General features: G+C 49.7%; 1 protein-coding gene across 1 annotated transcript in view; it reads right to left on the bottom strand.

Annotated features, from left to right (window-relative positions):
• FANCD2 (FA complementation group D2) overlaps positions 1 to 21,626 on the bottom strand; it is a 1,101,131-nt gene that overhangs the window by 338,824 nt on the left and 740,681 nt on the right. Inside the window, exon 35 of the mRNA XM_086938826.1 lies at positions 15,072 to 15,171. Within this exon, the coding sequence (XP_086794952.1) occupies positions 15,072 to 15,171 (100 nt within the window). The remainder of the gene's footprint in view (positions 1 to 15,071; positions 15,172 to 21,626) is intronic.

Raw genomic sequence — 21,626 nt, 5'->3', positions numbered from 1 at the left:
TTCTCGGCCAGGAAGATAAATAACTCAGCGACTCTGCCTACTGAAGTGCGCAACCTGCGGCCTGAGACTACACTGCAGGGAGGGCTTGTCAATGCTGGATCGTTAGGGAAACACAGGTATGAAATAGCCCAAATAATAGAAAATATGAGGCTAGACATGCTCTTCATAACAGAAACATGGGCGATGCGGCTTCGGACCCAGATTTTATCACTGCTACTCCAGATGGGTAAAGATTTTTTTAAGATGGATAGGCCTATGAGCAAGAGAGGGGGGAGGAGGAGCAATTATTTTTAGATATTGCTTTGCAGTTACGGTTCATCCTTTTTCCTTTTCCGGCTGCAAAGCACTACAATTCACTGCCAAACTTAGTGCTAACCTCTCTTTTAAGGGTATTCTTGTGTATCGTCCGCCTGGGACCAAAACCATGTTTTTAAATAATCTTGATAAAATGCTTGAAACGGTGTTAGCCAATAAGGAATTCACTATTCTTGGTGATTTTAATTTTTATCTAGAGGACCTTGTTAACAACGGGACTGCTATGCTTCTAGACACCTTGGGTGCAGCAGGGCTGTCCCAATTAGTTGGTGTTCCCACTCATGAGGCGGGGCACACGCTGGACGGGATCTTCTCCTATTTTCATGAGCTCAAATTTTAAGAAGGGATTCCACTTCCATGGTCGGATCACTCCCTCATTAGCTTTACCTTTCCTAGGAGTATTTCCTGTCAGGATAGTAAGTTTACTCTACAGGCAGCCTCCTGGAAAGCCTGGAGTAAAGTGGACAAAACAGTTCTTCGAACTATATTGGAGTGTTCCGCAGTTAACAATTACAACAACTGGTTGTCCGATGCCATTAGTGTAGCGGTCCCCACTAAAAGCATTTCCTGTACTCGGGCTGTGCCATCGGCACCCTGGTTCTCCGATCTCCTTCACAAAGAGAAACAGAAGTGTTGTCGTATGGAACGCCGTTGGCGTTTGAACTATCATGTCTCCGACAAACAGGTCTACAGGATAGTTCTTAGGTCTATAAAGCACTTGTGATTGCAGAGAAAAGCAAATATTTTAAAGCTCAGATTGAGTCTGCAAAATATAGAGTTATTTGCAGTTATCAATAAACTTACTGTTCCCAAAGCAATGAATAAGTTGGGGAGTCAACAGTTTGTTGATGATATGGGCTCCACTTTTAAAATCAAAGTGTTGGATATTTTTAGCAATTTTAAAGACGGGTCAGGTCCTCAGTCGGCACCCAAGATGCAAGCTCTGGACATCGGTATGAGCGGGTTTCCTGAGTTTTCCCCTGTGTCGGCCGATATGGTGAGTCACTACATACTGGCCTCCAAAACAGGCTCACCATCGGACCCATGTTCGTCAGCTTTCTTGATAGAGCTGGTGAGTCCTGTGCTGTCAGACATTTTCAACAGGATGTTTGCCTCAGGCAGATTCCCTATCAGTTGGAAGGAGACCTCTATTCTCCCGTTACTAAAGAAACCTACCCTAGATGCCACTATTACGTCAAATTACCGCCCCATTACCCGCATCCCTTTACCGGCTAAAATTGTGGACAAAATTATGAATGTTCAACTGACTCAGTTTATTGATGACAATGGGCTGCTGGACCATTCTCAGTTTGGCTTCCGTAAGGAACACAGCACTGAGACAGCACTCATCAAAGCGACCGAGGAAATCAGAGCGGTTATGGACGGAGGAGGCACTGCTGCATTAATTCTATTCGACCTCTCCGCCGCATTTGACACTGTTGATCATACTCTCCTGATTCACCGATTAAAAATCTTGGGTGTGGATGGCATGGCATTGGCCCTGCTAGCCTCTTTTCTGCAGGAGAGGAGATCAACAGTGTCGCTTGACGAGTTTAATTCGGAGCCTTATGTGCTGCTTTGTGGAGTTCCGCAGGAAAGCTTGTTGAGTCCACTGTTATTCAATGTCTACGTCACTGAACTTGCTCTGCTGGTCAGGGATAATGGTTTTTCGAGAACATCTTACGCGGACGTGTATCACAGATTGTGGTTGCAGCTCACAAAAACCAGAGTTCACCCGCCATGCAGTTTCATAACTGCATGGCCGCAATTAGCATCTGGATGAGCAGTCACTGCCTTAAATTAAACTCTGACAAGACGGAAGTGTTGATTTTTGGCAATTTACAACCTTCTTGGAGCAATCTCTGGTGGCCAGCAGAAATGGGCTCTCCGCCCATTCCAACGGCAAAGACTAAAAATGTAGGCGTACTGATTGATAACAGACTGACGTTTACTCAATAAACCAATGCCATCGGGTCTGCCTCCCACTTCCTGATAAAAAAAATCAGGAAGGTACTTCCCTACATCCCTGTGGAGACTAAGAAAGTGGTTATCACTTCCCTCATACAGGCCAAGCTGGACTACTGCAACAGGCTTTATTTGAATGCCCAGAAGCAGTGCCTGAAGAAACTTCAGGTAGTGCAGAACTCGGCGGCTCGCCTTTTGCTGAGTCTGCCCCGGCATAAGTCCATTTCAGAGGAAATTCGGAAGCTGCATTGGCTCCCAGTGGTGCAACGGATCCAATTTAAGGCGCTTTGTGTGGCTTACAAAGCCCTGACATAGAAGGGTCCGTTGTTTCTTCAGGAACTTTTTGTGTGGTACCAGCCAGCCAGCTCCTTTCTACTGGTGCAAAATTACTGGTGGTGCCAAAAATTCGGATCATGCACTGGGGGGGGGGGGGGCTGGGGGGCAGGGGGAAGTTTTCAGTATGGTACATCGAAGCTGTGGAACTTGCTAGCTCCCGAGATCAGGAAGGCCAGCTCCCTTCTGAGCTTCAGAAAAAGCTTGAAAACATGGTTATTCCAGTGAGGGGTGCTATGCGGGGTTTGCTTACGGTTTTAGCGCCGAGACACAGTTTTTGGTATTTGTGCGCTTTATAAATATCATTTGCAAACAAAACAGGTGATGGACCGAATGTGGATCAATGTCACACATTCACCCCAGTCCAAAGATCTGGGCCCAAATCCATCGTTTTTCTGCACTCCACACCACCCCGGGTTAGACAATGGCGATATGCAAATCAGCTCTGACCCTGTGCCCCATGGGAACAGTCCAGTCCGAACTACAAAAGCCATGTCCTTCCCAGAACGGAATCAAGCATCCGAGGACCGGACCAGTTTCGAGGTAACACCTCTCATCAGCCCGGCTAGCTTGACTCCAGTGGTGTGGAGTGCCTGGGACCCACGTCTGGGCATCCCCAGCGCACTTATGGCGGTATTTGCAAACAAAACAGGTGATGGACCGAATGTGGATCAATGTCACACATTCACCCCAGTCCAAAGATCTGGGCCCAAATCCATCGTTTTTTTGCACTCCACACCACCCCGGGTTAGACAATGGCGATATGCAAATCAGCTCTGACCCTGTGCCCCATGGGAACAGTCCAGTCCGAACTACAAAAGCCATGTCCTTCCCAGAACGGAATCAAGCATCCGAGGACCGGACCGGTTTCGAGTTAACACCTCTCATCAGCCCGGCTAGCTTGACTCCAGTGGTGTGGAGTGCCTGGGACCCACGTCTGGGCATCCCCAGCGCACTTATGGCGGTATTTGCAAACAAAACAGGTGATGGACCGAATGTGGATCAATGTCACACATTCACCCCAGTCCAAAGATCTGGGCCCAAATCCATTGTTTTTTTTTTTTTGTTTTTTTGCACTCCACACCACCCCGGGTTAGACAATGGCGATATGCAAATCAGCTCTGACCCTGTGCCCCATGGGAACAGTCCAGTCCGAACTACAAAAGCCATGTCCTTCCCAGAACGGAATCAAGCATCCGAGGACCGGACCGGTTTTGAGGTAACACCTCTCATCAGCCCGGCTAGCTTGACTCCAGTGGTGTGGAGTGCCTGGGACCCACGTCTGGGCATCCCCAGCGCACTTATGGCGGTATTTGCAAACAAAACAGGTGATGGACCGAATGTGGATCAATGTCACACATTCACCCCAGTCCAAAGATCTGGGCCCAAATCCATTGTTTTTTTGCACTCCACACCACCCCGGGTTAGACAATGGCGATATGCAAATCAGCTCTGACCCTGTGCCCCATGGGAACAGTCCAGTCCGAACTACAAAAGCCATGTCCTTCCCAGAACGGAATCAAGCATCCGAGGACCGGACCGGTTTCGAGGTAACACCTCTCATCAGCCCGGCTAGCTTGACTCCAGTGGTGTGGAGTGCCTGGGACCCACGTCTGGGCATCCCCAGCGCACTTATGGCGGTATTTGCAAACAAAACAGCTGATGGACCGAATGTGGATCAATGTCACACATTCACCCCAGTCCAAAGATCTGGGCCCAAATCCATCGTTTTTTTGCACTCCACACCACCCCGGGTTAGACAATGGCGATATGCAAATCAGCTCTGACCCTGTGCCCCATGGGAACAGTCCAGTCCGAAGTACAAAAGCCATGTCCTTCCCAGAACGGAATCAAGCATCCGAGGACCGGACCGGTTTCGAGGTAACACCTCTCATCAGCCCGGCTAGCTTGACTCCAGTGGTGTGGAGTGCCTGGGACCCACGTCTGGGCATCCCCAGCGCACTTATGGCGGTATTTGCAAACAAAACAGGTGATGGACCGAATGTGGATCAATGTCACACATTCACCCCAGTCCAAAGATCTGGGCCCAAATCCATCGTTTTTTTGCACTCCACACCACCCCGGGTTAGACAATGGCGATATGCAAATCAGCTCTGACCCTGTGCCCCATGGGAACAGTCCAGTCCGAACTACAAAAGCCATGTCCTTCCTAGAACGGAATCAAGCATCCGAGGACCGGACCGGTTTCGAGGTAACACCTCTCATCAGCCCGGCTAGCTTGACTCCAGTGGTGTGGAGTGCCTGGGACCCACGTCTGGGCATCCCCAGCGCACTTATGGCGGTATTTGCAAACAAAACAGGTGATGGACCGAATGTGGATCAATGTCACACATTCACCCCAGTCCAAAGATCTGGGCCCAAATCCATCGTTTTTTTGCACTCCACACCACCCCGGGTTAGACAATGGCGATATGCAAATCAGCTCTGACCCTGTGCCCCATGGGAACAGTCCAGTCCGAACTACAAAAGCCATGTCCTTCCCAGAACGGAATCAAGCAACCGAGGACGGGACCGGTTTCGAGGTAACACCACTCATCAGCCCGGCTAGCTTGACTCCAGTGGTGTGGAGTGCCTGGGACCCACGTCTGGGCATCCCCAGCGCACTTATGGCGGTATTTGCAAACAAAACAGGTGATGGACCGAATGTGGATCAATGTCACACATTCACCCCAGTCCAAAGATCTGGGCCCAAATCCATCGTTTTTTTGCACTCCACACCACCCCGGGTTAGACAATGGCGATATGCAAATCAGCTCTGACCCTGTGCCCCATGAGAACAGTCCAGTCCGAACTACAAATAAATATCATTAACATGAACATTAACATGAAAGAGGCCTTGCGCCACGTCCTAGTTCAGACGCCATTCGTGATCCATCATGCACCGACGGCTGAGTTTGTCCGCCCTGGCATTCAGGGAACCTGCAAGGGGTTGAACCACCAGGGTCACTTCCTGATGTTCCAGCCACTGTCAGAGGCGCAGAGCCTCCTGGCATAGGGTCCACGACCCCATCCCGCCCTGTTTGTTGTAGTACCACATGGCGGTGGTGTTGTCCGTGAACACCTGCACTATACTCCCCAGGGCAGAGGGGAGGAATGCCTTCAGTGCAAGCCTGATCGCCCGCAGCTCCAGAAGGTTGATGAGGAGCCGGGACTCCGCCGTAGACCAGAGGCCTCTGATCTCCGCCTCTCCCATGTGGCCCCCGTAGCCCTGGAGGGACGCGTCCGTCACAACTACGTGCTCCGGTTGGGGTAGTGAGAGGAATCTGCCACTGACCCAATCGCGGTCCGTGAGCCACCACTGCAACTGTCTTGCAGTGCCCTCCAAGATCAAGACATGGTCGGACAAGTTGCCCTGATGCTGTGCCCACTGAAACTTCAGGTCCCACTGCAGAGGCCGCATCCACCACCGGGCGTGATGCACCAGAAGGATGCAGGAGGCCATCAGCCCCAGAAGCTGCAGCGTTAACCTGACCGTTACTCGGGATAACGGCTGAAAGATCGGAATCAGAGCCTGAATATCCCGAACCCGCTGTTCGGGAGGATAAACCCAAAACTGTGCAGAGTCTAGAACCGCTCAGATGAAGAGGAGCTTCTGAGAGGGACACAGGTGTGACTTCGGCGCATTGATGGAGAACCCCAGCATGTGCAGGAGGTCGGCCGTAGTCTGGAGGTGGCTGACGACTGTCTGGGGCAAGCCCGCCTTCAACAACCAGTCGTCGAGGTAGGGAAGACTGAAACGCCTACCCTGCGCAGATGAGCTGCGACCACTGCCATCACTTTCGTGAACACCCGTGGGGCGCTGGTAAGGCCGAAGGTGAGCACAGTAAACTGAAAGTGCTCGTGGCCTACCGTGAAGCGCAGGTAGTGCCGGTGGGCTGGCAGGACGGGGATGTGAAAATATGAGTCCTGCAAGTCCAACGCTACCATCCAGTCTCCCGGGTCCAGGGCAGCTAAGACTTGAGCCAAAGTCAGCATCTTGAAGTTCTCCTTCCGGAGGAAGCCGTTGACGTTCCTTAGGTCCTAGATAGGGCGTAGGCCCCCTTTGCCCTTTTTGGGAACCAGAAAGTAGTGGGAGTAACAACCACATCTTACTTCTGGCCCAGAAACGACTCGATGGCCCCCTTGGCCAAGAGGGCCGATACTTCGTCTTGCAGAAGTTGCAAGTGATCCCCGACACGCGGTGGTACTGCGGTGGAATGGCTGGAAGGGTCGCCTCTTCGGACGATTTGCAGCACCCACCTGTCCAATGTGATGGTGCGCCAGTGGAGGAGGTGATGGCGAACCCTGCCCCCCACCGGCGATAAATGGGCCTGAAAGCTCGGACTAGGAAGGCTTTGAGGCGGATGCTGCGGGGTGGATGTGGACTGGCCGTGCCGTTGCCCCATGTTACCGCCGCGGCGTTAACCACGCCCGTCACTGCGCTGAATGTTAGTCTGCGGCCTGTGGCTGGCAGGACGTGTGGGAGCACCCTTTCCGTGGCCACGAAAGGAGCGCTGGGCAGAAGATTGCGGACGCGGGCCGACAGGCCCAAGGACTTGGCCGTAGCCCTGGAGTCCTTGAAGCGTTCCAGCGCATGATCTGCCTTGCCACCAAAGAGGTGGCTGCCATCGAACGGCATGTCCATAAGGGTGTTTTGGACATCGGCCGAAAAGTTGGCGGACATCAGATAGGCGTGGCGGCGAACCGCCATAGACGTGGAAATCGCTCTTCCTAGCGAGTTGTGGTATCCAGTCCACATCGTATGGAGTACGGCGCTGCGTCTCTTCCCTCCGCGAGGGCTTGAGCGAGTTTCGTCCCGGGCTCCCTCTGGGCATTCAGGCAGCACGGCTGCAATCGTATCCCACAAGGAGTGGGTGTAATGGCCCAAGAGGCACGCGGTGTTGACCGACCGCAACCCCAAACTAAGGGAGGAGAATATTTTCATTCCTGAAGTGTTCATACCTCTTGGATTCCCGATCTGGTGGTGCCGTCGGGAATGCGGATTGGGAAGTAGAGGCCTGGATAACCAGGACCTCGGGGGTGGGGTGGGTGGACAAGAAACTAGGGTCGCCCGGGACTGGGCGGTGGTGCCCAGCGACGTTCCTATCTACAGGGGGACCTGTAGTGGGCCTGGACCAAGTGCCCAACAGGACGTCTGTGAGAGCCTCATTAAACGGCAGTAGAGGTTCTGGGGAGCTTACCTGCGGTTTAAGGACCTCTGTGAGGATGTTAGACCTCACTGCTCGCTGAGAGGTCGCTCCCCTAGTCTCCCTGGAGAGACCTGGTATCGTGTGCTGCCTGCATTTAGAATTGCATTATCGTGTGTTGCCAGCATTGATTTTTGCATTGTAGCGCTTCGCCTCGCTTCCACGTGTTGCTTGCTTTTGTGATTGTTTTCTAGCGCTTTGCATCGCTTCCACTGCATTAATTTTTAATTTAAAATTAGAGCGAGTTTACCCCCGGCGCTGTGCTCTGCCCTCCCCTCCGCTGCCATTTTGTTGATTGTTGTTGTCCTCGTAAGCCCGCCCCGCCTCCCAGCTGAGACGCCCTCCCACTAAGTACATACAGCGCTCCCGTACCTGGAAGCGCTGTGATCCCCTCACTGCTGCTCGCTGAGAGGTCGCTCCCCTAGTCTCCCTGGAGAGACCTGGTATCGTGTGCTGCCTGCATTTAGAATTGCATTATCGTGTGTTGCCAGCATTGATTTTTGCATTGTAGCGCTTCGCCTCGCTTCCACGTGTTGCTTGCTTTTGTGATTGTTTTCTAGCGCTTTGCATCGCTTCCACTGCATTAATTTTTAATTTAAAATTAGAGCGAGTTTACCCCCGGCGCTGGGCTCTGCCCTCCCCTCCGCTGCCATTTTGTTGATTGTTGTTGTCCTCGTAAGCCCGCCCCGCCTCCCAGCTGAGACGCCCTCCCACTAAGTACATACAGCGCTCCCGTACCTGGAAGCGCTGTGATCCCCTCACTGCTGCTCGCTGAGAGGTCGCTCCCCTAGTCTCCCTGGAGAGACCTGGTATCGTGTGCTGCCTGCATTTAGAATTGCATTATCGTGTGTTGCCAGCATTGATTTTTGCATTGTAGCGCTTCGCCTCGCTTCCATGTGTTGCTTGCTTTTGTGATTGTTTTCTAGCGCTTTGCATCGCTTCCACTGCATTAATTTTTAATTTAAAATTAGAGCGAGTTTACCCCCGGCGCTGTGCTCTGCCCTCCCCTCCGCTGCCATTTTGTTGATTGTTGTTGTCCTCGTAAGCCCGCCCCGCCTCCCAGCTGAGACGCCCTCGCCCCTCCCCTTTCCACTTCCCATTTATGACCTATGACCCAACGCGCAGCGATCGCGCCCCATCCGCGCCGGAGGTGCGCCAAAGGTAAGCCCGTCTACGCCCGTCCGCGCCTGGACCGCGCCCAGCGCCAGACCCCCTGGCCCCCGTACCACCCTCCCCCCCCCCCGCATTACTTATGATTCCACCACCCTCCTAGCCCTTAACCCCGGCCGCTCCCCCTACTGCGTCCAAGCCGCTCCCGGACACACCCATGGACCCTTCTCTTGCTACTCCTGCAAGTTCGACGGCACCAAGAACAACTCCTCATCTACTAACACACAACAGATATCCGACCCCAACCACTAAAATGCATCCTTCTCAACACCCGCTCAGTCCACAGGCACGCCATCGACCTCTGGAATCTACTAGACACCATCTCCCCGGACGTCGCATTCCTAACAGAAACATGGATGAACGTCTCCTCAGCCCCAGACATCACCATTGCCATCCCGGAAGGATATAAAATCATCCGTAAGGACCGGACCGACCAAACAGGAGGAGGCATCGCTATCGTCCATAAGAACTCCATCCGCATCTCAACCAGCTCAGACGCCAATCTCGCCAACACTGAACACCTTCACTTCCAGATCCATATCGACCCCAAGACCACACTCAGAGGCACCCTCCTTTACAGACCACCAGGACCCCGGGCGCAATTTAGTGAAGACTTCACGGACTTCATCACTCCACACGCGCTCCCCTCCGAGGATTACATCCTTTTGGGAGACCTCAACTTTCACCTTGAAAAGAACAACGACCGCAACACCACCACCCTTTTGGACAACCTCGCCAACCTCGGACTTAAACAACTTGTCACTACCCCCACCCACATCGCAGGTCACACACTCGACCCTATCTTCACCTCCAGCAAACATGTCTCCTTCAGCCACACCACAGCTCTCCTTTGGACTGACCACAGCTGCGTTCACTTTACCTACAACAAGCCCACATCCAACAACCACCCTCAACCCACTCTGCATAGAAACTGGAACAAAATCACCATCGACCAGATCTCCTCGTCTCTTCTTCAAAACCCCCCAGCCCACTCCTCAAACCCAGACCAAGCAGCCACCAACCTCACCCAATGGTTATCCAACAGCGCCGACATCCTAGCACCACTGAAAAAACGACAAATCAAACTAGGCAGCAAGAAGGCCTCCTGGTTCAACGATGATCTTAAGAAATCCAAGAAACTCTGCCGCTCCCTTGAGAAGGCCTGGAAAAAAGACCCAACCACCAGCACCAAGGACGCCTTCAAAAACGCCACCCGCACACACCACCAACTGATCCGGAATGCCAAGAAAGCCGCTCTCAAGGACCGACTAGATATTATCACCCACAACAGCAAAGAACTATTCAACATCGTCAAGGAATTCACCAACCCCTCAGCCAACTCCAACGACATCACCCCCTCTCAAGCCCTTTGCGACTCCCTAGCCTCATTCTTCCACAACAAAATTGCAGACATCCACAACAGCTTCGACAACCAACCCAAAGACCAACCCACCCATCCCCCTGCAGGACCCCCACCCCCCCTGAACATCCTCAATGACTGGAAGCCAATCTCCACTGAGGACACCATCCGTCTGATGAACTCCATCCACTCAGGATCCCCCACAGACCCATGCCCTCACCACATCTTCAACAAAGCAGACTCCATCATAGCACCGCACCTCCGAGACGTCATCAACTGCTCCCTCAACTCCGCAACCTTCCCGGAAAGCTGGAAACATGCCGAACTCAGCGCCCTCCTGAAAAAACCCACTGCTGACCCCACCGAACTCAAAAACTACCGCCCTATCTCACTCCTTCCATTCCCGGCCAAAGTCATCGAGAAAGCGGTCAACAACCAGCTCGCCGCCTTCCTCGAAACCAACAAATCCCTCGACTCCTCACAATCCGGCTTCCGAGCCAAGCACAGCACTGAAACCGCCCTTATCGCAGCAACAGACGACATTCGAACTCTACTGGACAATGGAGACACAGTCGCCCTCATTCTCCTCGACCTCTCCGCTGCCTTCGACACGGTCTGTCACAGCACCCTTTTACAACGCCTCAGAAACGTCGGAATCCAAGGAAAAGCACTAGAATGGATCACCTCGTTCCTCACCGGAAGAACCCAGAGAGTCCGCCTTCCACCATTCAAGTCAAAGGCCACTGAAGTCATCTGCGGCGTACCACAAGGATCTTCACTCAGCCCCACCCTCTTCAACGTATACATGAGCCCCCTTGCGGTCATCGCACGCCAACACAACCTCAACATCATCTCCTACGCAGACGACACTCAACTGATCCTATCACTCACCAGAGACCCTAACACTGCCAAAACCAACCTGCATGAAGGAATGAAAGAAGTAGCAGAATGGATGAAGCTCAGCCGTCTGAAACTGAACTCAGACAAAACAGAAGTCCTCATCCTAGGCACCTCCCCCTCCGCCTGGGACGACTCTTGGTGGCCAGAGGCCCTCGGAAAAGCACCCATCCCGACAGACCACGCACGGAACCTGGGCGTCATCCTGGATTCCTCACTTTCGATGAACAGACAAGTCAACGCCATCTCTTCATCTTGCTTCAACATTCTTCGCATGCTCAAAAAAACATTTCGCTGGATCCCCACCGAAACTAGAAAAACAGTCACCCACGCTCTGGTCACGAGCCGACTGGACTATGGAAACACCCTCTACACCGGTACCACCGCAAAACTCCAGAAAAAACTCCAACGCATCCAGAACGCTTCAGCCAGGCTCATATTAGACATCCCGCGTAAAGAACACATCTCTGGTCACCTGAAAAACCTCCACTGGCTCCCCGTCAATAAGAGGATTACTTTCCGGCTCCTTACCCACGCACACAAAGCACTCTACGAAACCGGACCTGAATGCCTCAACACACGACTGTCCTTCTACACCCCCCCTCGCCAACTACGATCCTCCAACCAAGCCCTTGCCACTGTACCTCGAATCAACAAGGCCACCATGGGAGGTAGATCCTTCTCCTACCTGGCAGCTAAAACCTGGAACTCACTTCCCACTCACCTTCGCCTTACTCAGAACCACCTAGCATTCAGAAAGCAACTTAAAACGTGGATATTTGACAAGTAACTCCCCATCCTTCTTCAAGCGCCTTGAGACCCTCTGGGTATGTAGCGCGCTATATAAATTTATTGACTTGACTTGACTTGACTGTTGCGATGGGGAGCTCAAGAGCCAAGGCCTTGACTGCCCTCATCAGCACACCACTATAAGCAGCCCCCTCCTCCGTAGCCACGGTAGGAGGGGAGACAAAACCAGTGTCTGGCGGGTATCCAGGCCACTGGCTTCCCATAGTTTCTGTGTCCAGTCCTGATATGACTGGCACTCACGTGCCATGGGGTCCTCAGAACCCCCCCAGTCCCCCTCGCCGTCCATTTCCTGAAATTCAGGGATAAAGGATGGACCCAGATCCTCGAAGAATTTTTCTTCGGCCGGCGCCGAATGCGGCCGCGAGCGACGCCGCTCTGTCGCCGGATCCGGACCGAGGGGTGGACCAGGGACGGCGTCGTGCGGGGACGACGCCGGGGATGACACCCTAGGGGACGACGCCGGCAGGGTCGTAAGGTCGCCCCGTATCCGGAACGGGTCGGGGCCCTCCGGCGTTGGGACCGAAGTCGCCAACTGCGCCGGGACCGAAACACCCGACGGCGCCGGGGCCCAAAGCACCCGGCCCGCTTGGGCTCCCAGTCGGGGACGCTTGGCCCGAAGGCACCGCGGAACCCGACGGAGGAGAGAGCGACCTCATGGCCATGAAGAAGGCGTCACGTTCTGCACAGGGACCGGCGGGTATGGAGCAGGCCGCGACGCCTGCGGCTCCGGCTGAGCTGCGTGGGCGGTGTCACCCGAACCCCCGGCCGCGTCATGCGAGCGTCGGGGGGGGAGTCAGAAGAGCGATGTCGCCTATTCGACTTCTTGTGCCTCTTACCTGAGGACTTGGAGCCCGAGAGTGGTGTCGACTCGCCGAGCTGTGATGACTCCGGCCCCGCGACCGGTCCCTCGACCTCCTTCCGGACCGGGACCTCAAGCGGCGCGGGCCGACTGCCGGAGCTCAAGGCGCTTACGGGACCGCTCTGGCCTAGCCTTCGACGTCAAGGCCCGACAGTCGGGGCACGACTTGTCATTGTGGTCGGGCCCCAGGCAATGTAGGCACCGGCGATGGGGGTCGGTAACCAACATCAGTCGGTTGCAGTCGGCACAGGGCTTGAACCCGGGCATCCCTACCGGCACCGATGGAGTCGTAGACTCGAAACTGATCCAAAACAATCGAAAATGTTTAGTCAAAAAGTCACTAAAGGGTACCACTTTCTCCGGACCTGCGCTTGCTGGTGCGGAAAAAAGAAGAACTGACGTCAGCGCGCGAGGGCGGCGTCTAAGTACTCCGACAACGTCATCCCGGCGCCAACGACGACGGACGCGCAGACGACGCCTACCGACGCGCAGGGGTACTGCTACGCAAAATTTTCCGGATCCAGTCTGACTCGTGGGGATATTCTGAGGTAAGGAATCTAATACTAACCTGTTTCTTTCAGATAATGCTCAAGCGGCCTGTGGAAAAGAGAAACTATACAAGATCATGTACAGATGGCACACTTTAAAAAGGTTACATAAGATAGATAGATGTTGGAGAGGTTAGAAGAAGATCGGCACTATATTGTACATCCTCCAATAACGTCCAAAGCTAGCGCACTTTTGTGTGTGTGTGTTTGGGGGGTGGGGGGGGGGGGATGGATAGTCACACATGCTATTAGGGTGGCGGAGCCCCGAGACAGTTATTCTAGGACAGTCATCAGGAGAGCTGTATCCCTTTCATTCATCATGGGATAACAATCTTACAAATAAATCTGGTGATTAGATCTTTGGCTCCAGAGGGATTTAGGCACTCCTGAGATGAGAGAAACTAGATACGGGAGATATGTAACATAAATGCCACAGCATGTTGGAAGCGGTGTTAGCTTACCTTGATGGGAATACAAGTGGTCTCACATGCCCCCAATAAGTTGAGAGCCTTTGGGCTTATTGGTTGGTGATCAATACCTTTACTTTGGGAAGGGCGATAACAAGGAGTAAAACCAGGCAAGGGAATATGCTAAGAAATGAAGCGTCAAGGTGACAGGGAAGAAGCTTAGACGTGGTTCTAATAAAGAAGGGAGCGGGCAGTTTTAATTTTGGGAGAATTATTAGGTAGGCATGCCGGCCTCATGTACAACAGTTAAAATCCTAATAAAAATGACTGAAACTAAGAAAAAAAATTGACGATGTCTTGCAACACAGCAGAAGGTAACGCTAAAATTGTGAGGAGGCTCAGGTGCACAAGCGTCCACTGAGGGAGGGAGAGGTAAGAGAGGATAAGGTGGAAGTGAGTTTAACACCTTGACTGCTAGCGGTTTTCCCGCTGTGTGCTGGGATTTCGAAAATCCCGAGTAACATGACGAGCTCAGCTCGTCATCAGCATACGAGCGCCGTAGCAGATTTCCGAACAAAGAAAAGGGGTGGGGGTGCAGGAAGTAGAGCAGGAAGAGGGAAGAGTCCCTTATATGCACTGCAAAGCAAGGCCTGATTTCAGTAGTGGAAGGTTACATGCCATCCAAATCAAAAACGGTGCAACCAAAGTGCTTCTAAGCAGACTTACACAAGAAAAGAGAGTACACCATGAAATCAGCCTAAGAAAGTGAGGTAGATAAGACTTCCAATCAATCATGAGTAAGGGGATGACACAATGTCAACTCTAAGTATTTCATTATTCACAATAGGTTATCGACAGACAAAGCACAGCTAAGTGCTCTATAGGCAAGACCTAAAACAAGGCAGGAATGGCATTATCACTTCCAGTGATGTTGACAAGACGCAGGCATCAGTGGCTGGAAGGAAAGGCCCAGAATCCTTGTTTGGTATGGTGAAGTAATAAAAAAAGATTTAAAGGTGCTGGAAATCTTTATGTAACAAAAAAGCCATGAAAAAAAAATCAACGCAAAATATCAACAGAAGATAGTGAATTCTATTTTTGCTTCTTTGGAAAACTGTATGTTTAACAATCTGGCCAATAATTACATGCATCAATTATTTTTAAGACAAACAGCATGAATATGGAGAAGATCCCACTTACCAAAGCAAATTCTTCAGATTTTCATTGTAAGCAGTACCCTTCTCTCGTTCCCCTGTTGGTTTGACCCAAATCTGTCCCAAGAATCTCTTTGCCAGTAAAGCTGTTGTAGATACAACATGCAAAAGGAGCAAAATACAATAATTATCAACAAAGATTAAAAAGACTGCACAGAAAGGGCACTATACCAGTATTACGGACAGAACATTTCAGCATTCTAAGTATGTATACCACGAGGTGCATTTGAAAACTTCACCGAAACGATTATGCTTACTCTGACCTAGGATATAAATTCACTTCTTCATAATTTCTACTTCCATAAAAGTGGAGATGGCACAGGAGCAGGGAATGAATGTGTAGCTTTTCAGTCATCAAGGCATCAGTACTGTGCAGATTACATTTAACAAATTGCTGGGCACAAAAGATATGACACCCATGACCAGGAATAAAGAATGATTTGTAAGCAATCCCTACTGATGGTCCTGATGTCTTTTGACCAGTAGCCCAGTACAGGGATATTCAGAAGATGTGGCAAATGAAGAGGGTTATTACATCTACATAGGCCAAAAATAACACTTTTAGTGAAATTCAAAGAGATAAAACATTGATTTTGATAACAGTTGCATGGTGCAAGAATTAAGTTGCCTTCAGATAGAGAAGGTCTGGTATCAGGCATAGCTTAAGTATGAAATATTTAATGTCAAAAGAATAACATTAAATCTAGTACTGCCCTAACAGTGATGGGCCCACAGAACTATCTCAGACCATGCCTGCTACACATTGTTTACTTGGATAATGAGGAAACAAGATAGAAGACAATTAAATGACGAATGGACGTTTATTCGGTTTCCTTTGTCACAACTTTCCACACAAAGTAACACAGAGGACGCTAAGGAACAATTCACTTTCAATATTGGTAGGGAAAAGGTATTGCAGATGTGAAACAAATGAAGCATGACTAAACCTAAACCTTATAATACCTGAAAAGGACTACCAGCAAAAATCTATATTTCAAGCGTGGTTTTGATTTCTAACAATTCTATTCACAATAACTCACTATCAGTATTTATCTGTTTCCACTTTTTGTAAAGCACTGTAAATAGCTGAAGCCATCTGTTAGATTTGGGGGTCTCTAGTTGGCACAGGTAGGTACTTGTGACAAATAGGGACCCTTGCCTCAAGTCAGGGTAAGGGGGTACACTCCTAAAATAACCCCTGCTCACCCCCTTATTAGCTTGGCACGAGCAGACAGGCTTATCTCAGGGGCAGTGTGTAAAGCATTTGTGACCACATACAGTAATCAAGTGACAACACTACAGATGGACAACACACAGGTTTTATATAAAAAAAAAGTATTCTTTATATAGACTTATCACAAGACCACAAACATCAAAAATCCACAATACTGTACTTAAAATGATAGTTTTAGCTTAGTTCTGTTCAGTTCTTAGAATGCGACACTTTGAGTCAATGTACCTCACGATGGGTTGCGCTTCCACAACAAAAGTGTTGCAGCAATGGAAATGCTGCAAAGTTCTGGTGCAAAGAAATAAAGACGTGAAGATCTTCCAGATGTGACACGCTTCTCCGATGATGCGAGAAGTCTCGGTTCGATGCGGCGACACCCTTGTTCAGCGATGCAACGGCAACAGCCTAGGCTGCGGCACTCTTCTCTGACGTTGCGAGAGGCTTCCACACAATGCGAAAACTACAGAGGCGACATCCAAGATGCGACGGCACCAGCTCAGAGGGCGGCGCGCTTCTCCGGGGATGTGAGGCGCTTTTCTTGATTGCGGTGCAATACGACAGCTACAGCGGCGACATACACGATGCGACAGCAGCGACACGCTTCTTCCTCGTTGCGAGACGCTTCTCTCGATGCGGTGCAATACGACAGCTACAGCGCCGACATTCAAGATGCAACTGCAGCAGCATCGATGGCGAAACGCTTCCTCTTCGTTGCGGGACGCTTCTCTCGATGCGGTGCAAAACGACAGCTACAGCGCCGACATTCACAATGCGACAGCAGCGACGGCAACACACTTCTTCCTCTTGAGTCGCGCTTCCAGCTCCTTGCGACACAGAGTCCCTCAGAAGGCCCCAAAACAGCAGCAGGCACTTCCAAAGAACTCTGGGGAGCTGGGGTTTGAAGTCTGTTGTCCCTGAGACTTTAGCAGGAGGCAAACTCGGTTCCAAGCCCTTGGAGATCCTTCACAAGTTGAAAGCAAAGTACACAAGGTAAATGCTACTTACCAATATGCATCTGTTCTTGGCATGTAGAGCTGCAGAGTCTCACACTGAGCATTAGATTGCCACCTGGTGTTGGGCTCGGATGATTGCATGTTGTTGTCGTCTTGGAAGAAGTCTTTGTAGTCACAAGATAGGTGACTCCTCCCTTGGACGACAGTGCGCATGGGCATCGACTTCATCCTTAGATTGTTTTTCGCCATGATGGGAAATGATGGAGTTAGTAGAAATAGAAAAAAGGGATGTCCATGTGTGTATATCTAATTAAGATAGAACTGGAACAGGTACAGGTCCCGGGGAGGCGGGTGGGTGTGTGAGACTCTGCAGCTCTACATGCCAAGAACAGATGCATACTGGTAAGTAGCATTTACCGTATGAGGCATGTTAGCTGCAGATCTCACACTGAGCATTGATTATACAGCAGTGTTTCCACTAGTGGTGGTCGCCTGTATCTGTTGCAGTACTTTGAAAGAGAGTTTTGAGGACAGCTTGGCCTACTGCAGATTGCTGCTTTGCTTGCACAGCAACACAATAGTGTTTAGTGAAGGTATGTATTGTAGACCATGTTGCTGCTCTGCATATGTCTTCTAGAGGAATGTTCCTTAAGAAGGCCATAGAGGCTCCTAGTTTGCGTGTGGAGTGCGCTCTAGGAGGAATTGTTAATGTACGTTTTGCTTTTTGATAGCATATTTGTATGCATTTTACAATCCACCTAGCAATTCCAGCTTTAGAGATGGGGTTGCCTTTATGTGGTGGTGAGAAAGCTATAAACAATTGTTTTGTTTTTCGAAAGGTTTTGGTCCTATCAATGTAATAGAGAAGGGCTCCTTTTATGTCTAGGGTGTGTAGAGCTCTTTCTGCTACAGAGTCTGGGTTTTGAAAAAACACTGGTAACTCTACTGTTTGGTACTTAGGAAGGAATTTTGGATTTGTTCTTAAGACCACCTTGTTACGGTGTAGTTGTAAAAATGGTTCTTGTGTAGTGAAAGCTCGAATTTCACTTACTCTCCTGAGGGAGGTAATAGCAATAAGGAAAGCTGTTTTCCATGTGAGGAATTGCAGTTCACATTTGTGTAAAGGTTGAATAAGGGGTCCCATGAGGCTGGTAAGAAAAATGTTTAGGTTCCACACTGGAGAGGGTGGTAATCTAGGAGGAATTATTATTTTCAATCCTTCCATAAATGCTTTAAGTGCAGGTACTCTAAATAATGACAGATGTTGTCTATTTTGTAGGTACGCAGCAATGGCTGCAAGATGAAGCCTTATAGATAAATATGCTAGATTACATCTTTGTAAGTGTAGAAGGTAGCAGATAATATTCTGGATAAAAGCATCTAGTGGATCAATTTGATTATTGTTGCAGTAAATAGCAAATCTCTTCCATTTTGCTGCATAGCAGGCTTTAGTAGTAGGTTTTCTGGCTTCCTTAATGATATTCATACAGTCTGGTGGTAGGTTAAGGTAGCCAAACTCTAAGACTTCAGGAGCCAGATTGCTAGATTCAGTTGATTTGGATCTGGATATCTGATGTCTCCATGGTTCTACGTTATCATGGATGGTGTGGAACTATGGAGAGTTCTAGCAGTGTTGTGAACCACAGTTGTCGTGCCCATGTGGGAGCTACTAGGATCATCTTAAGAGACTGTTGTCTTAGCTTGCGTACCACTAGTGTATTAGTGGGAGTGGCGGAAAAGCGAACGCAAATCTGTCTGGACAGTTCATCCATATTGCCTTTAGACTACGAGTGTGGAAACCTGGCAGGGAAGGTTGGGCATTTCGCGTTTTCGTGTGTGGTGAACAGATCCATGTCTGGATGACCCCACTTGTGAAAGAATGGCATGAGAACTTGCTGATGTAGTTCCCATTCGTGAATCTGTTGTGTCTGCCGACTTAACAGATCTGCTATCTGATTGTGAACTCCTGGAAGGTGTTCTGCTAACAGATATATTATTTGTGGAATTGCCCATCTCCAAATGTTCTGTGCAAGCTGGGACAGTTGCAGTGAGTGTTGCCCCCCTGTTTTTGAATGTAGTACATGGCTGTCATGTTGTCCGTCCGGATCAGGACAGCTTTGTTCTGTACGTGTACTTGGAAGGACTTGAGTGCTAGGAATATTGCTAGCAGCTCTAGGTGATTGATGTGGAGCACTCTTTGTTGAGTGGTCCATTTCCCTTGAGTTGTATGATGTAGGAGATGGGCTCCCCATCCTGTTAGGGATGCATCTGTTGTAAGTACTATTTGAGGAGCAGGCTCGAGGAACTGCCGCCCTCTGGACACGTTTTTGCTGTTCCACCACTGCAGAGAGCGATGTGTGCGGCTGTCTACCAACACCAGGTCTGTAAGTTGTCCTTGAGCCTGGTTCCACTGATGTACTAGTCATTCTTGCAATGGGCGCATTTGCAATTTTGCATAAGGAACAATAAAAATGCATGATGCCTTCATGCCTATTAGTTGCATGAACACTCTGGCTGGGAGAGAGTGTTGTGTTTGAAACTTTGTGACTAAGGCTTGAATGCCCTGTATCCTGGCTGGACTGGGATAAGCTAGAGCTGTAGCTGAGTTTATTGTAGCCCCTAGGTATTGATGTACATGAGAGGGCTGAAGATGTGACTTGATGTAGTTGATTGTGAATCCTAAGTTGTGCAATGTTTGAATTGTTTGTAATGTGTGTTGGGCACACTGATTGAATAACTTGGCTTTTATGAGCCAACCGTCTAGTTATGGGAAGACATGGATGTGTTGTCTTCTGAGATGTGCTGCTACTACTGCTAGGCACTTTGTAAACACTCTTGGTGCAGTTCTGACTCCGAATGGAAGGACTTTGAATTGATAGTGTGGTCCTTCTAGTACAAAGCTTAAATACTTCCTGTGAGAAGGATGTATGGGAATGTGGAAGTAGGCATCCTTGTGATCTAGTGTAGTAAGGAAATCGCTTTTTTGCAACAATGGGAGCACTTGTTGTAAAGTGTGCATATAAAATAGATCTGAGTGTATATATAGATTGAGGAGCCTGAGGTCGAGAATTGGTCTTAGTGTCCCGTCCTTCCTGGGTATTGGGAAATACAGCGAGTAAACCCCTGTTCCTTGATGTTGTAATGGAACTTTTTCTATTGCGTTTTTTAAAAGCAATGATAGAACCTCTTGTTTGAGCAATGTTAGATGTTCTGTAGACATTGGACGCTGTTCCGGTGGTATATGTGGAGGGGTAGCTGTAAGTTCTAGGCAGTAGCCATACGGGATAATCTGTCTTACCCACTTGTCTGTTGTGATGGAATTCCAGACAGGTAGGAACTTTGTTAGTCTGCCTCCTACAGGAGTGGAATGCTGTTGGGGAAGCAGAAGGAAGTCACTGTTTTGTGTTGGGAGAGGTTCGATTATTGTTATTTCCTCGATCTCTTCCCTTGTTGTTGTTGCCTCTATAGCATCCTCTAAAATATCCTCTATTGGAGGATGTTTGTGTATTAGTTTTAAAGAAAGCTGAATTGTCTGCTCCAGCTTGTTTGGAGCCTCCTCTGGAAAAGGAGCGACAAAAGGAGCCTCGTGCCTGGGTGGACTGCAGAGCTCCCATAGATTTGGCTGTATCAGTGTCTTTCTTCATTTTTTCAAGTGCTGCGTCTACCTCTGGACCAAACAATTGTTGTTGGTTGAAGGGCTGATATAAGATGGTTGTTTGCACTTCCTGCTTAAATTCTGAAATGCGTAGCCATGCATGTCGTCTAAGTAGGACACTAGTGTTTATTGCTCTAGATGTAGTGTCTGCTACATCCAGTGCGCACTTGATGGAGGCAATTGAGATTAGCTTACCCTCTTGGATAAGGTCATTTGCCTGTGCTTTATATTGGTCAGGTATATGTTGTGAAAGTGTTTCTAACTGATCATAGTGAGCCCTGTCGTATCCTGCGAGGAGGGCCGGTGTGTTAGCTATGCGCCATGTATTGTTAGCTTAAGCAGCTATTCTCTTGCCTGAAGCGTCTATTATTTTTGATTCCTTATGAGGAGGTGATGCTACACCTGATGTTTGGGAGTTTGCTCGTTTTCTGGCATTTGAAACGACTAGGAAATCTAAGAGTAGCTGTCCTTTAATGGAGGCAGGATCGCCAGGAGCAGGTCTGTACTTTTTTTCTATTCTTGGGTTTATGATCCTAGCTAGTACAGGATCTTTAAACACCTCTGGGGCATGCTTAATGACCCCTTTAATCATAGGTAGTATTTGAACTTACCTTTGGGAGTGTTCAAAAGTATCTAGCCAAAAATCTTCTTCTGGCTCATCCGAGTGCATTGTGACACCATGATAGATGGCAGCCCTATTGA

This window comes from Lissotriton vulgaris, chromosome 9, assembly GCF_964263255.1.
Source record: "Lissotriton vulgaris chromosome 9, aLisVul1.2, whole genome shotgun sequence".
In the NCBI taxonomy this organism is placed as follows: Eukaryota; Metazoa; Chordata; class Amphibia; order Caudata; family Salamandridae; genus Lissotriton; species Lissotriton vulgaris.
This window is presented reverse-complemented; position numbering and strand designations above follow the sequence as displayed.